Here is a 14,588-nt window from a genome sequence, read left to right as displayed (position 1 = left end):
TAACAGACACTGGACAGAGGAACTCTGCCTAGAAGGCCAGCTTCCCGGAATGGCCACTTCACTATTGATGTTGAGACTGGTCGCACCCCTATCACACTACGCCCTCTCCCCACGCTTTAACCTTTTCATCGTAACTTAAGCTCTTGAGTGTATGAACGTAAATGGATTTCCTTTCCCTGAACTGTCAGCTGCCTAACTTCCTCATTCCACCCCCCACCCAAAACTCAAACAGGCTCTAGTCTTGCTGCATATCAAATCTTCTATATTTACTGTAAGTAGTATTCTGGGCTATGTCTGACCTACAATTGACAGAGGCAGTAAATAGCAACATTCTTAGAAAAACAAGTGTCATACAAAGCAATGGCAGCACTGATAAACAGAATTTACAGAGAGACTGAAAAACAGCTTCTGTCTAAAGCCATCAGACTGCTAAACAGCCATCACTAACACAGAGAGACTGTTGCCTACATTGAGACCCAATCACTGGACACTTAATAAATGGATCACTAGTCACTTTAAACAATGCCAATTTAAATAATACCACTTTAATAATGTTTACATTACTCATATCACATGTATATACTGTATTTTATACCATCTACAGCACCTTGTCTATGCCGTAAGGCCATCGCTCATCCATATACTTACATGTACATATTCTCATTCACCCCTTTAGATTTGTGTGTATTAGGTCGTTGTTGGGGAATTGTTATATTACTTGTTAGATATTACTGCACTGTCAAAACTAGAAGCACAAGCATTTTGCTAAACATCTGCTAACCATGTGTATGTGACCAATAAAATGTTATTGGACTTTAAACTAGGAGTTTATAGAATGAAAGAAGCATAATTGACTATTCAACAGTTAATCCCACCAGGGTTCAATGGAAACATATACACAGTAAGAAACATACAATAGCTACACAAATGTAATGTACTATATAGCCTGCGTATCACTACACAGATCCACGAGGCCAAGCTAATAAAAACACACTACAGTGCAAAGGAAAATACTGTCCATGCGTACTTACCAGTGAAATGTGTTGTAATGGAAGTAGACCAAACCAAGGCCATATAAAAAGGCAGCATTCTTGAGAGAGGGAGAAAAACCATTATTGGCAGGAACATTTAGTCTATTTCTCAAATGGCACTGGTAAAAATAAAATAAAATACATTTAAATGTTTTTTTAAAGATACTGTCTGAACAACACATTGCTCAGTCAAGTTTCAACAAAAAAGGACACGTCACAGTCCCTCTAGGATTTAGCTGAGATTTTGTTGTGATATTTGCAGAGAAGGGGACACTTCATTTTGCAGTGCCAATTGACATTTTCTGCATTGCAATATGCAAAGATCCAATTTGTCACGAAAAAGCACAAAAATTGAGATGATTTTACTGTTTTGAGGAAATAGTGCCGTGACTAGTCAAGTTTGCAGGCCCTCGCATAGCCTAATATGAAGGGAATTGTTGATTTTGCCCACAAAAAAATGATAATGTAATCCTGGAGGGATTGATATCACTAACATACAGTCCTGACTGAGTCATCTAAATGGAAAGTGTTTAGTTGGCCTAGCCAAAAAACAGCAGCTCCTCATCCCTCTCAGGATTAAAGTGCATTCTATGCCCATAAGGTCAATGGCAGAGTAGAGGCCTAAATACCTACTGCAGTTCATTTCCAAAGAGTGAAATTCAGAGGTTACCATTGTGTCCCAGTAATTCACCTTTCAGAGGTTACCATTGTGTCCCAGTAATTCACCTTTCAGAGGTTACCATTGTGTCCCAGTAATTCACCTTTCAGAGGTTACCATTGTGTCCCAGTAATTCACCTTTCAGAAGTTACCATTGTGTCCCAGTAATTCACCTTTGAGGTTACCATTGTGCCATAGTTTCACATGACACTGTAGTACCGGTATCAGTCACAACCGAAAGCCTCTAAGCACAGAACCTCCTACCCATACAGACATACCAATCAAACAGAAAACAAGAGAGCAGATCAGACCGACAGCATGGCTGAGGAGTTAGAAGGAGAGAGGATCAGACAGACAGCATGGCTGAGGAGTTAGAAGGAGAGAGGATCAGACAGACAGCATGGCTGAGGAGTTAGGAGGAGAGAGGATCAGACAGACAGCATGGCTGAGGAGTTAGGAGGAGAGAGGATCAGACAGACAGCATGGCTGAGGAGTTAGGAGGAGAGAGGATCAGACAGACAGCATGGCTGAGGAGTTAGGAGAGGATCAGACAGACAGCATGGCTGAGGAGTTAGGAGAGGATCAGACAGACAGCATGGCTGAGGAGTTAGGAGGAGAGAGGATCAGACAGACAGCATGGCTGAGGAGTTAGGAGGAGAGAGGATCAGACAGACAGCATGGCTGAGGAGTTAGGAGGAGAGAGGATCAGACAGACAGCATGGCTGAGGGTTTCCACACGAGGTCAATATCATTACATTTGACTTTTTAGATTTGAATGTATGCATTAATGAATCAATTATATAAATCACACAGTCAATTTGACAAACTGTTTCCTTTCCATTTGGGACTTATTTTATTGATCAACAACATCTGCATAGAAGAAGTAATCTGTTATTTTATAAAAGTCTGCACTGTCTCTTTAAGACACATGACATCTCAGACAGCGAGGCTCAAACGAAGATGATCTTGACTGGGAAAGAGGTGAGGCGGGGGAGATGAAGTGAATGAATAAAGTTATATAATGGACATTGTTTTGCGAACAGTAATTAAATATTTTCAACATTTCTACATGCATTATTAGAGTTAACTGATGCAGCCCAGACTCCCAGTGAGTGCAGTGGTTCCTCAGAACAGACAGAATCTAGCCGCTAGAACTAGCAATGAGTAAGTGGAGCAGACGATAAGAGGACATCGGCTGCACTGACAGACTTGATCCTCTCAAATCAGTAGACGACGTGAGACACATTTGACAGAAGTACCGAAAGCAACAAACATTTTAGTATCAAACCATTTTTCAGGTTCTAGTATCGGGAAAAAGTACAGAAGTTTCAGTATTCCATGCAACACCAGTAATAATTCATCGATATGCATCGGTCCCTAGAGTAAGACGATGTGAGAGTTGAGAAAGTGAGAGAGGATGCGAGAGTCTGAGTAAGAATGTTTCTGACAGCCTGGCAGCCTACCCTTCACATTCACCTCCCATGAGACAGAACCGACTCAGTCAAGTTCAGTCAATGTTTTGACCATTTCTTCCACAGACTCAGGGAGTACAGCCTACCTCCCTGCTCCTCCCAGTCTCAGCATAGCTCAGTCCTCTACCCGAGACCTGGCTCCTCGCCAACAGTCGTGAGACTCAAGCTCCAACCCTACACCCGGCCCCTAGTCTAAAGCCCAACCTGATGCTCGGTCCAGAAAGCCTCGATCAAGCTCCAACCCTATACCCCAGCTTCAGCCCTCTGCCCAGTCCCAGGTAGCCCTTCCTTACTCCAGTCTAAAGCCATAGCCCTTTCTCCCAGGCAGGCCCAGTCACAGTCCCAGAACCAGAACCGCAGTGAACAGGGGCAGAAACACAACGGTCACGTCCCCACCACGGTCACGTCCCCACCACGGTCACGTCAACCATTTACAGTCACGTCAACCATTTACAGTCACGTCAACCATTTACAGTCACGTCAACCATTTACAGTCACGTCAACCATTTACAGTCACGTCAACCATTTACAGTCACATCAACCATTTACAGTCACATCAACCATTTACAGTCACATCAACCATTTACAGTCACATCAACCATTTACAGTCACATCAACCATTTACAGTCACATCAACCATTTACAGTCACATCAACCATTTACAGTCACATCAACCATTTACAGTCACATCAACCATTTACAGTCACATCAACCATTTACAGTCACATCAACCATTACAGTCACATCAACCATTACAGTCACATCAACCATTACAGTCACATCAACCATTACAGTCACGTCCCCAACACCTCATCTCCACTCACAGGCCAATTGGCACCACGGCAGACTGGAACTAACATCCATCCCCCTCTTATCCCCCCACACTGGGCAGGGAGAGGACACACCGCATGATAAGAGCTGGTGGCTGGCCTGGCCGGGTCAAACAGTCAACTGAATATGACCTAGACACTGGAGAACAGCTTCCCTAGTCTAACACCTTTCCTTTATGAACAGACTGTCAACGTCAAGGTATGCAGTTGAATGCCAAGAAAACAAGGGGTCAGCTGTCAACATTTAGATCTACTTGGGTACATGATGTTTCAGAAAGTAGCAGTCTACAGCTACATCTACTTGGGTACATGATGTTTCAGAAAGTAGCAGTCTACAGCTACATCTACTTGGGTACATGGTGTTTCAGAAAGTAGCAGTCTACAGCTACATCTACTTGGGTACATGGTGTTTCAGAAAGTAGCAGTCTACAGCTACATCTACTTGGGTACATGATGTTTCAGAAAGTAGCGGTCTACAGCTACATCTACTTGGGTACATGACGTTTCAGAAAGTAGCAGTCTACAGCTACATCTACTTGGCTACATGGTGTTTCAGGAAGTAGCCACTCACCTTCCAGTAGTCCGACTGTAAACTGTAGTACCTCTGATATGCAGATAATGCTGAGAGGACAGACCAGTTAGTGAACAGATCAAAACAATGCTGTAACAATTAGCCAACATTACATCATCTTCATTCACTCAACACACAATCTTGTGGTGCCACTACCTCATCAGCAATACAGGCCAAATAAAACACAAAGCATAACAATAAAACAGCTCTTCAAACTTAAACACTCAAGCATGAAAACGCACACGACCTACATTTCCTCAAGAAACTCCCCCAGACTTGTAGTCATATAAAGCCCAGAGACATCCACATAAAATGGCAGTGGAATTACATAACGGCAGAGAAGTGATGGACTCTGTGTGACAACAGGGACAGCAGAGAAGTGATGGACTCTGTGTGACAACAGGGACAGCAGAGAAGTGAAGGACTGTGTGACAACAGGGACAGCAGAGAAGTGAAGGACTCTGTGTGACAACAGGGACTCCGTGTGACAACAGGGACAGCAGAGCATGCCACACACCAACATAACTGCCTACTATTATTTGTCATTTCCAGACACCTTTTACAGGGTTTGGGAAGAATAAGAGGGAGGGCGTGTAGTCTGTCTGGCAACTGCTGCTACCTTTAAAGGACAAATTCCAACACCGAAATTCTACATTCTGCCAAACATACAATTTCAAAAGCATTGTTATTACTAAATTAAGGATGTGATCTGGTGTAGACTGTGTGTGTGTGTACGTTTGATCACCTTTTGGATAGTCCTCCAGGAGAAGATTGAAGTGGCCCAGCTGGCAGAACATCTCTGGCTCTACTTTCCCTTCTGACTTCAGGATGGCAGAGTCATAGCAGCTTACAGCCTATGGGGAGAGGGGAGAGGGGGAAGAGGGGAGGGGGCAGAGGGGATGGGGAGAGAGGGAAATCATTTCAACACCCTGTATTAAAAATGGTGGCCTAAAGAATGCCCCAAGTTTTAGAAGTCCACACCAAATCAGTTTGAGCTTATAGGCCTAAATTTCCTAAACACGTTGGTTACGGTCTGTCTAATGGCAAAAAATCCTAATGAGGAACATATGAAAACAATAACAACCAACTAAAGTGTTACAAAACAGCAACTACAAGTCCCTAAAACAACTTGATCATCACTGAACCATATCGCTGCACCTCTCATAAAAATAGATACAGGTTTCTGGCAGGTCGCCCCAGGCACACAGGTGTCCCCTCCCACCTTTCAGTGAGAGGGTGCATTGCAAGGCTTTCACGGCCCAAGTCGTTTGGCAAGGTGACAAGCCAAGGCTCCCATGCCAAAGTTGGGGTTACAGCCTGGCAAAATGTAAATAACAGCCACACAAAATCACCACCACAGACTTTCAAAGAGGGAAGAGGGAGGTGTGCCTACCCAGTTTGGCTGAGGGCCAAATGAGAGAGCAGCACCTAGAAACAGGCTGGAGGATGGAGAGTCACTGGCTGAATAAAAAGTATGTGCACCCCAGCTGTATATCACCAGGACCAGTGGCCGGGATATAGCCTAGCCACTCAGAGAGAGAAAAGGGAGCAGTTCGGTCGAGCCATTTCAAATCCGCCAACTGGATATCAAAACGACATTTGCATTTGTTAGGAATGTTATTACAGTGCAGGAGCAATGGCATACCAGGAACCAGGGTGAAGCGGTAGCCATGTGTTCCTCATTTGACGCACAATGTAGAGCAGGTGACACTGTAGAGCTGTATTGACTAGGAGGGGCATCTCAGAGTCAGTCCGGCAGCCAAGTGTCAGACAGAGTGGGTGGGTGAGTGAGTGAGTGAGTGAGTGAGTGAGTGAGTGAGTGAGTGAGTGAGTGAGTGAGTGAGTGAGTGAGTGAGTGAGAAAAATAAAGGAGAAAGAGAGGAGAGAGGTCAGTGCAGTCCTGAGGGGAGACAGAGACACACAGACAGCGTAGTCTCAATCGTCACACCACAGCCCTGTCTCATCCATTCAGATCTAGCCAGCCAGACAGACATCCCAGACACCGTGCTACAGGATCACTCAAGACCCGACTGAAGCAGACAGTGGCTGATATGAACCAGACAAATGTCACCCCCCCCAAACACCACGCCATTCCAGTCACCCCCCTCCCCCCCCCAAACACCACACCAGGTCACCCCTTCCGCCCCAAACACCAAACCATTTCAGGTCTCGCCCCCAAACAACACACCATTCCAGGTCACCCCTCCCCCAAACAACACACCATTGTAGTCACCCCTTCCCCCCAAATAACATGCCATTGCAGTCACCCCCCTAAATACCACATCATTGCAGGTCACCCCCCCAAATAACACACCACTCCAGAGCACTATTTGACCACCCTATGTGGGCTATATTTCCCATATACCCCTGGGTACAGTGCTCTGTCCCGAGTTGCCAGATGAAGAGCCAGCCGTCCAATCAGGCACTGCATCTAGGCTCCATAGCATGAGAAGCCTAATGAAGAACAGGGATGTGTGGCAGGGTATGAAATTAACAGCCTGCGGGTTGATTTTGGCATTGGCGGGTAAGATATCTATTCACCAGCCACGTTGGAAGGTGTTCAGGGCTCCACAGTGTGATCATTTCTTCAATAAAATAAAAAAGTCAAGTATGATCACATTTATAGTCAAATAAATGCTGCAGTAGCTGTTTAATTTTATAGCTGGTAAATGAAAGTCAAACTACGAATCCTATATAGCCCATTCCCCCTGGCGCTGCAACTGCCTGGCTGGGGATCTGTGCACACGTAAAGTGCTGAGTGAAAGATTCCTTTATATAAGCCCTGTGAACAGGCATAAAAGTTAGTCTAATTGACATGAAACAAAAGTCTACTGAAGTGAAACTTTGTCCTTGTGTTTCTTGGCTATTTACAATGTTTTGATCACAACTTCCGTTGCTTTTCTGTTTGAGTTTCAACTACAAAGGAAGAGAAGACGACACTTCCACTATTCGGACTCAATCTCACAGGCACAAACTCAGGTAACAAAAATATAAACATAACATGTAAAGTGTTGGTCCCATGTCTCATGGGCTGAAATAAAAGATCCCAGAAATGTTTCATATTCACAAAAAGCTTCTTAGAGAAGGCCACTAAAATGGGGGGGGGGCACAATAGAAGGCCACTGAGCTGAGAAGTAGTTCTGTCTGTAGTTAAGCCCATTTGTGGACATTCTGATTCTTACCCGCAAAAACCCAGTCTCAATGTCAACCGTGAAGAGGTGACTCCAGGATGCTTGCCTTCTATGCAGAGTTGCAGAGAAAAAGCCATCTCTCAGACCAGTCAATAAAAATAAAAGATTAAGAGGGACAAAAGAACACAGAAACGGGACAGAGGAACTCTGCCTAGAAGGCCAGCATCGCGGAGTCACCTCTTCACTGTTGACGTTGAGACTGGACAGAGGAACTCTGCCTAGAAGGCCAGCATCGCGGAGTCACCTCTTCACTGTTGACGTTGAGACTGGACAGAGGAACTCTGCCTAGAAGGCCAGCATCGCGGAGTCACCTCTTCACTGTTGACGTTGAGACTGGACAGAGGAACTCTGCCTAGAACAGGGCTCCGGGCAGCCGAGCGGAAATGGAAGAAAACTCGCCTCCCTGCGGACCTGGCATCCTTTCACTCCCTCCTCTCTACATTTTCCTCCTCTGTCTCTGCTGCTAAAGCCACTTTCTACCACGCTAAATTCCAAGCATCTGCCTCTAACCCTAGGAAGCTCTTTGCCACCTTCTCCTCCCTCCTGAATCCTCCGCCCCCCCCCCCTCCTCCCTCTCTGCAGATGACTTCGTCAACCATTTTGAAAAGAAGGTCGACGACATCCGATCCTCGTTTGCTAAGTCAAACGACACCGCTGGTTCTGCTCACACTGCCCTACCCTGTGCTCTGACCTCTTTCTCCCCTCTCTCTCCAGATGAAATCTCGCGTCTTGTGACGGCCGGCCGCCCGACAACCTGCCCGCTTGACCCTATCCCCTCCTCTCTTCTCCAGACCATTTCCGGAGACCTTCTCCCTTACCTCACCTCGCTCATCAACTCATCCCTGACCGTTGGCTACGTCCCTTCCGTCTTCAAGAGAGCGAGAGTTGCACCCCTTCTGAAAAAACCTACACTCGATCCCTCCGATGTCAACAATTACAGACCAGTATCCCTTCTTTCTTTTCTCTCCAAAACTCTTGAACGTGCCGTCCTTGGCCAGCTCTCCCGCTATCTCTCTCTGAATGACCTTCTTGATCCAAATCAGTCAGGTTTCAAGACTAGTCATTCAACTGAGACTGCTCTCCTCTGTATCACGGAGGCGCTCCGCACTGCTAAAGCTAACTCTCTCTCCTCTGCTCTCATCCTTCTAGATCTATCGGCTGCCTTCGATACTGTGAACCATCAGATCCTCCTCTCCACCCTCTCCGAGTTGGGCATCTCCGGCGCGGCCCACGCTTGGATTGCGTCCTACCTGACAGGTCGCTCCTACCAGGTGGCGTGGCGAGTATCTGTCTCCTCACCACGCGCTCTCACCACTGGTGTCCCCCAGGGCTCTGTTCTTGGCCCTCTCCTATTCTCGCTATACACCAAGTCACTTGGCTCTGTCATAACCTCACATGGTCTCTCTTATCATTGCTATGCAGACGACACACAATTAATCTTCTCCTTTCCCCCTTCTGATGACCAGGTGGCGAATCGCATCTCTGCATGTCTGGCAGACATATCAGTGTGGATGACGGATCACCACCTCAAGCTGAACCTCGGCAAGACGGAGCTGCTCTTCCTCCCGGGGAAGGACTGCCCGTTCCATGATCTCGCCATCACGGTTGACAACTCCATTGTGTCCTCCTCCCAGAGCGCCAAGAACCTTGGCGTGATCCTGGACAACACCCTGTCGTTCTCAACTAACATCAAGGCGGTGGCCCGTTCCTGTAGGTTCATGCTCTACAACATCCGCAGAGTACGACCCTGCCTCACACAGGAAGCGGCGCAGGTCCTAATCCAGGCACTTGTCATCTCCCGTCTGGATTACTGCAACTCGCTGTTGGCTGGGCTCCCTGCCTGTGCCATTAAACCCCTTCAACTCATCCAGAACGCCGCAGCCCGTCTGGTGTTCAACCTTCCCAAGTTCTCTCACGTCACCCCGCTCCTCCGTTCTCTCCACTGGCTTCCAGTTGAAGCTCGCATCCGCTACAAGACCATGGTGCTTGCCTACGGAGCTGTGAGGGGAACGGCACCTCAGTACCTCCAGGCTCTGATCAGGCCCTACACCCAAACAAGGGCACTGCGTTCATCCACCTCTAGCCTGCTCGCCTCCCTACCACTGAGGAAGTACAGCTCCCGCTCAGCCCAGTCAAAACTGTTCGCTGCCCTGGCCCCCCAATGGTGGAACAAACTCCCTCACGACGCCAGGACAGCGGAGTCAATCACCACCTTCCGGAGACACCTGAAACCCCACCTCTTTAAGGAATACCTAGAATAGGTTAAGTAATCCCTCTCACCCCACCCCCCCTAAGTTTTAGATGCACTATTGTTAAGTGACTGTCCCACTGGATGTCATAAGGTGAATGCACCAATTTGTAAGTCGCTCTGGATAAGAGCGTCTGCTAAATGACTTAAATGTAATGTAAATGTAGAAGGCCAGCATCGCGGAGTCACATCTTCACTGTTGACGCTGAGACTGGACAGAGGAACTCTGCCTAGAAGGCCAGCATCGCGGAGTCACCTCTTTACTTTTGACGTTGAGGCTGGTGTTTTGCTACTATTTAATGAAGCTGCCAGTTGAGGACTTGTGAGGCATCTGTTTCTCAAACTTGACACTATTGTACTTGTCCTCAAGCTCAGTTGTGCTCCAGGGCATCCCACTCCAATTTCTATTCTGGTTAGAGATAGTTTGCGCTGTTCTGTGAAGGGAGTAGTACACAGCGTTGTACGAGAACTTCAGTTTCTTGGCAATATTTTAAGAATGTGAAATTTCAGAATATAAGTAGAGAGAATTATTTATTTCAGCTTTTATTTCTTCTTTCACATTCCTAGTGGGTCAGAAGTTTACATAAACTCAATTAGTATTTGGTAGCATTGCCTTAAAATTGTTTAACTTGGGTCAAACGTTTTGGGTAACCTTCCACAAGCTTCCCACAATAAGTTGGGTGAATTTTGGCCCATTCCTCCTGACAGAGCTGGTGTAACAGAGTCAGGTTTGTAGGCCTCCTTGCTCGCACATCCTTTTCAGTTCTGCCTACAAATTTTCTATGGGATTGAGGTCAGGACTTTGTGATGTCACTCCAATACCTTGACTTTGTTGTCCTTAAGCCATTTTGCCACAACTTATTAAGTATGCTTGGGGTCATTGTCCATTTGAAAGACAGATTTGCAACCAAGCCTTAACTTCCTAAATCAAATCAAATGTTTGTCACATACACATGGTTAGCAGGTGTTAATGCAAGTGTATCGAAATGCTTGTGCTTCTAGTTCCGACCATGCAGTAATATCTAACAAGTAATATAACCTAACAATTTCACAACAACTACCTTATACACACAAGTGTAAAGGAATGAATATGTACATAAAAATATGAGCGATGGCCGAACGGCATAGGCAAGATGCAGTAGATGGTATAGAGTACAGTATATACTGACTGAGGTCTAGAGATGTTGCTTCAATATATCCATATAATTGTCTTCCCGTTTGATGCCATCTATTTTGTGAAGTGCACCTGTCCCTCCTGCAGAAAAGCACCCCTTCAAATTGATGCTGCAACCCCCATGCTTCACGGTTGGGATGGTGTTCTTCAGCTTGCATGCCTCCCCCTTTTTCCTCCAAACATAATGATGGTCATTATTTGACAGCTCTTTGGTCTTGGCCATAGTGGGGTTTGGAGTGTGACTGTTTGAGGTTGTGGACAGGAGTCTTTTATACTGATAACAAGTTCAAACAGGTGCCGTTAATACAGGTAACGAGTGGAGGACAGAGGAGCATCTTAAAGAAGTTACAGGTCTGTGAGAGCCAGACATCTTGCTTGTTTGTAGGTGACCAAATACTTATTGTCCACCATAAGTTGCAAATTAATTAATTAAAAATCCTACAATGTGATTTTCTGGATTTTTTTCTTCTCATTTTGTCTGTCATATTTGAAGTGTACCTATGAAGAAAATTGCCAGTTGAGAACAAGTTCTCATTTACAACTACGACCTGGCCAAGATAAAGCAAAGCAGTGCAACACAAACGACACAGAGTTACACATGGAATAAACAAACGTACAGTCAATAACACAATAAATGTAAATGTAAAATAGGAAAGTCTATATACAGTGTGTGCAAATGAGGTAAGATTAGGGAGGTAAGGCAATAAATAGGCCATGGTGGCAAGGTAATTACAATTTAGCAATTAAACACTGGAGTGATAGTGTTGGTGAATTAAATGTATTGGTGAATTATATTAATCAAACATTGAAATACATCCATCTATTCTGCCCACAATACCTTCATGTATGTCATGGAATGTTGAGGAAAACAGAACCTATTATTAAAACCTCTTATAAAGTTGGTTTTGTAGCATAAACTGGGAAATGTATATTTTTGACTGATATGATTGTCTGTTTCATATCTTCAAAGTAGTTCAAACGCCTTCAGATCCACTTTAAGGAACACACATTAGTATGTAGCCTACTGACTTGTACACATTGCTGCGCTTATAATGAGATGAAATAATAGTGTTATCAACATTTTAAGCTAAACGTTCTGTTCTGTTGCATCAGCATCATTGCTGTCACATTTTTGCCAGATGTAGCCTAGTCGGTTTGGAATAGCATATTTCTTTCTCGCACATAACGAAAAACTGACCAATAGAGTGTAAACGTGTCTACTTACGGGGATAGTAGATTGACATAGGCTAGTGATGTTGCTGTGCATTACTGGTCTTGTTGGCTGAGGAGAAGCCAATGTGTCAGTTACTCTAACAGCGCATCGGAAATTTGGTAAAGGACGCACGCAGTTGCATCCTACAGTTGCATGTTCTGTTAAAATTAATTACGATCATCAAAATGTGACTTGTGTCATTATGAGCACCGTGGGTGGACGCCATAATCAGGTTACGCACCCAATGCATTTCTCAAATGTCCTGTAACATTAGTTAAATTAAAATGCTGCCGGTGTCACTTTTCCACATTTTGTCTAGATACAACTATAATTCACACTGACTGGAAAGGGAATTCATTAACGTAATATCCACCCACTTGTGCGCCTGGCTTCTAGCTAATGGAAGGGGTTTGTGGTTAAATGTCCAGCAGGTCCCTGACACTTATTCCAGATATGCACGAATCAGGAGTGACAGCGGAGGGGCGACTCTGGTCCTATCTGTGGCATACCTTTAACAGCAAGGCCTTCGTTCTGGCGCCATCTTCATGAAGCCTCTGAAATCCAAATAGTGAACTGCAAGCAGAGGACAACACAGGAGGTTCCGTATATTACTTGGGGCATTTTAGGTCGTTTTAAAATACTTTAATGTACGAAAATGCAACACACAAAAACGTAGACAAAGAAAGCAAATGCATTGCTCATTCGCTAACCTGTCAATTTCGACCAAGCTCTCTCTCTCCTGCGCTGTTAGCTTCAGAAAGTCCAATTCTATTCCATTCGCTTTTCCCGCCGCCATTTTCTTTTCCTCATCACCAGCAGCGCCGAGACTTCGAGCAGCAGCCGCGTCGAGCGACACTCCGCACGATTGCATAGAAAAGGAACAGGGAAGCGGGCGACAAAACTCCCCCAAAATATAAGAACGAAAGTACACCACCGTATGTAGTACTGAAAACGTTGCTAGCTCAGCCGAGTGATTGCCAAATCCTGGAGGAAAACAAGACCCGTCCAAAAACAGCCTTATCGCATGATTGTACACAAAATACTACATGTATGTATTTGCCAAATAATGCAAGGAGTAGAGTTGATGCCGGTTTTTTACGATAGGGCGTTATTTGGTAATATAGTAAACTTCCCCCCACACCAGCTCAAAGTTGTTGTAATTGTGTCACATAGGCGAATGCACGCCGCCACCGTAGGAACGCCCTCTTCTCACTGTGACCAACGAATGTATCTGTGTGTAATCATGTGACTTCATTTTTCTTGGGTGTCGTTCCTCACACACACGAATAACAACCCCTCAACTTTACGCAGTTCCACAGGTTCTATCGATTCGTTTCCAATATTGTATTGTGATAAGCATTACCTTTTTCTAAGTCTACTTTGAGGTATCTTATTGGTTAAGGTAACTGTCCTTTTCAAGGGTTGCCAGTATGGTTAGTGATGATTTGGGATCCTTGGGGCGTCCATACACTAAACCCTAATCCTAACCTTTACTATAAACTTTTAACATAACCCTTTTCTTTTTTTTACTAGGAAAGTATAGTTACCTAACCCTAATGTTAACCCTTACCTTGACCATTTGAAACCTAAACTACATGGGGGTATGGACGTCCCAAGGATTCTGGAGAGCAGGGATGGGGATGGGGGTACAGGTCAGTTGGTTGCCAAGGATTATGCATGAATGCTCCAGTGTTGCTATTACTATTACGGCAGGGTAGCCTAGTGGTTAGAGCGTTGGACTAGGAACCGCAAGGTTGCAAGTTAGTAATCCCTGAGCTGACAAGGTACAAATCTGTCGTTCTACCCCTGAACAGGCAGGTAACCCACTGTTCCTAGGCTGTCATTGAAAATAAGAATTTGTTCTTAACTGACTTGCCTAGTAAAATAAAGGTAAAAAAAAAATCTGATGTGATTGCTTTGTTATCACTGTTTGCTATAACAATGTAGTGTGTGATTTACAAAATTATAGTTTATAATACTTCAGAGAATGCCAAGAGTTTGCAAAGCTGTTATCAAGGCAAAGGGTGGCTACTTTGAAGAATCTAAAATATATTTTGATTTGTTTAACACTTTTTTGGTTACTACATGATTCCATATGTATTATTTCATAGTTTGATGTCTTCACTATTATTCTATAATATAGAAAATAATACAAATAAAGAAAACCCCTGAATGAGTAGGTGAGTCAAAACGTTTGACT

At 44.8% G+C, this 14,588-nt stretch overlaps 1 protein-coding gene across 5 annotated transcripts in view; it reads right to left on the bottom strand.

Moving 5' to 3' along the window:
• Positions 1-13,566, bottom strand: part of LOC124044230 (lysine-specific demethylase 6A-like) — a 100,864-nt gene extending 87,298 nt beyond the window's left edge. For all 5 annotated transcript variants that reach the window (XR_006840457.1, XR_006840458.1, XR_006840459.1 and 2 more), the window contains exons 1-5: positions 13,099-13,566; positions 12,898-12,961; positions 5,308-5,416; positions 4,563-4,612; positions 1,032-1,090 (exon numbers count right to left, since the gene is read on the bottom strand). Coding sequence is in view for 2 of the 5 variants with exons in the window: in XM_046363820.1 (XP_046219776.1) it covers positions 1,032-1,090; positions 4,563-4,612; positions 5,308-5,416; positions 12,898-12,961; positions 13,099-13,259 (443 nt within the window). In the remaining 3 variants the exon portion in view is untranslated. The remainder of the gene's footprint in view (positions 1-1,031; positions 1,091-4,562; positions 4,613-5,307; positions 5,417-12,897; positions 12,962-13,098) is intronic.
• Positions 13,567-14,588: the final 1,022 nt, after the last annotated feature.

This window comes from Oncorhynchus gorbuscha, linkage group LG09 (genome assembly GCF_021184085.1).
Source record: "Oncorhynchus gorbuscha isolate QuinsamMale2020 ecotype Even-year linkage group LG09, OgorEven_v1.0, whole genome shotgun sequence".
Taxonomy (NCBI): Eukaryota; Metazoa; Chordata; class Actinopteri; order Salmoniformes; family Salmonidae; genus Oncorhynchus; species Oncorhynchus gorbuscha.
This window is presented reverse-complemented; position numbering and strand designations above follow the sequence as displayed.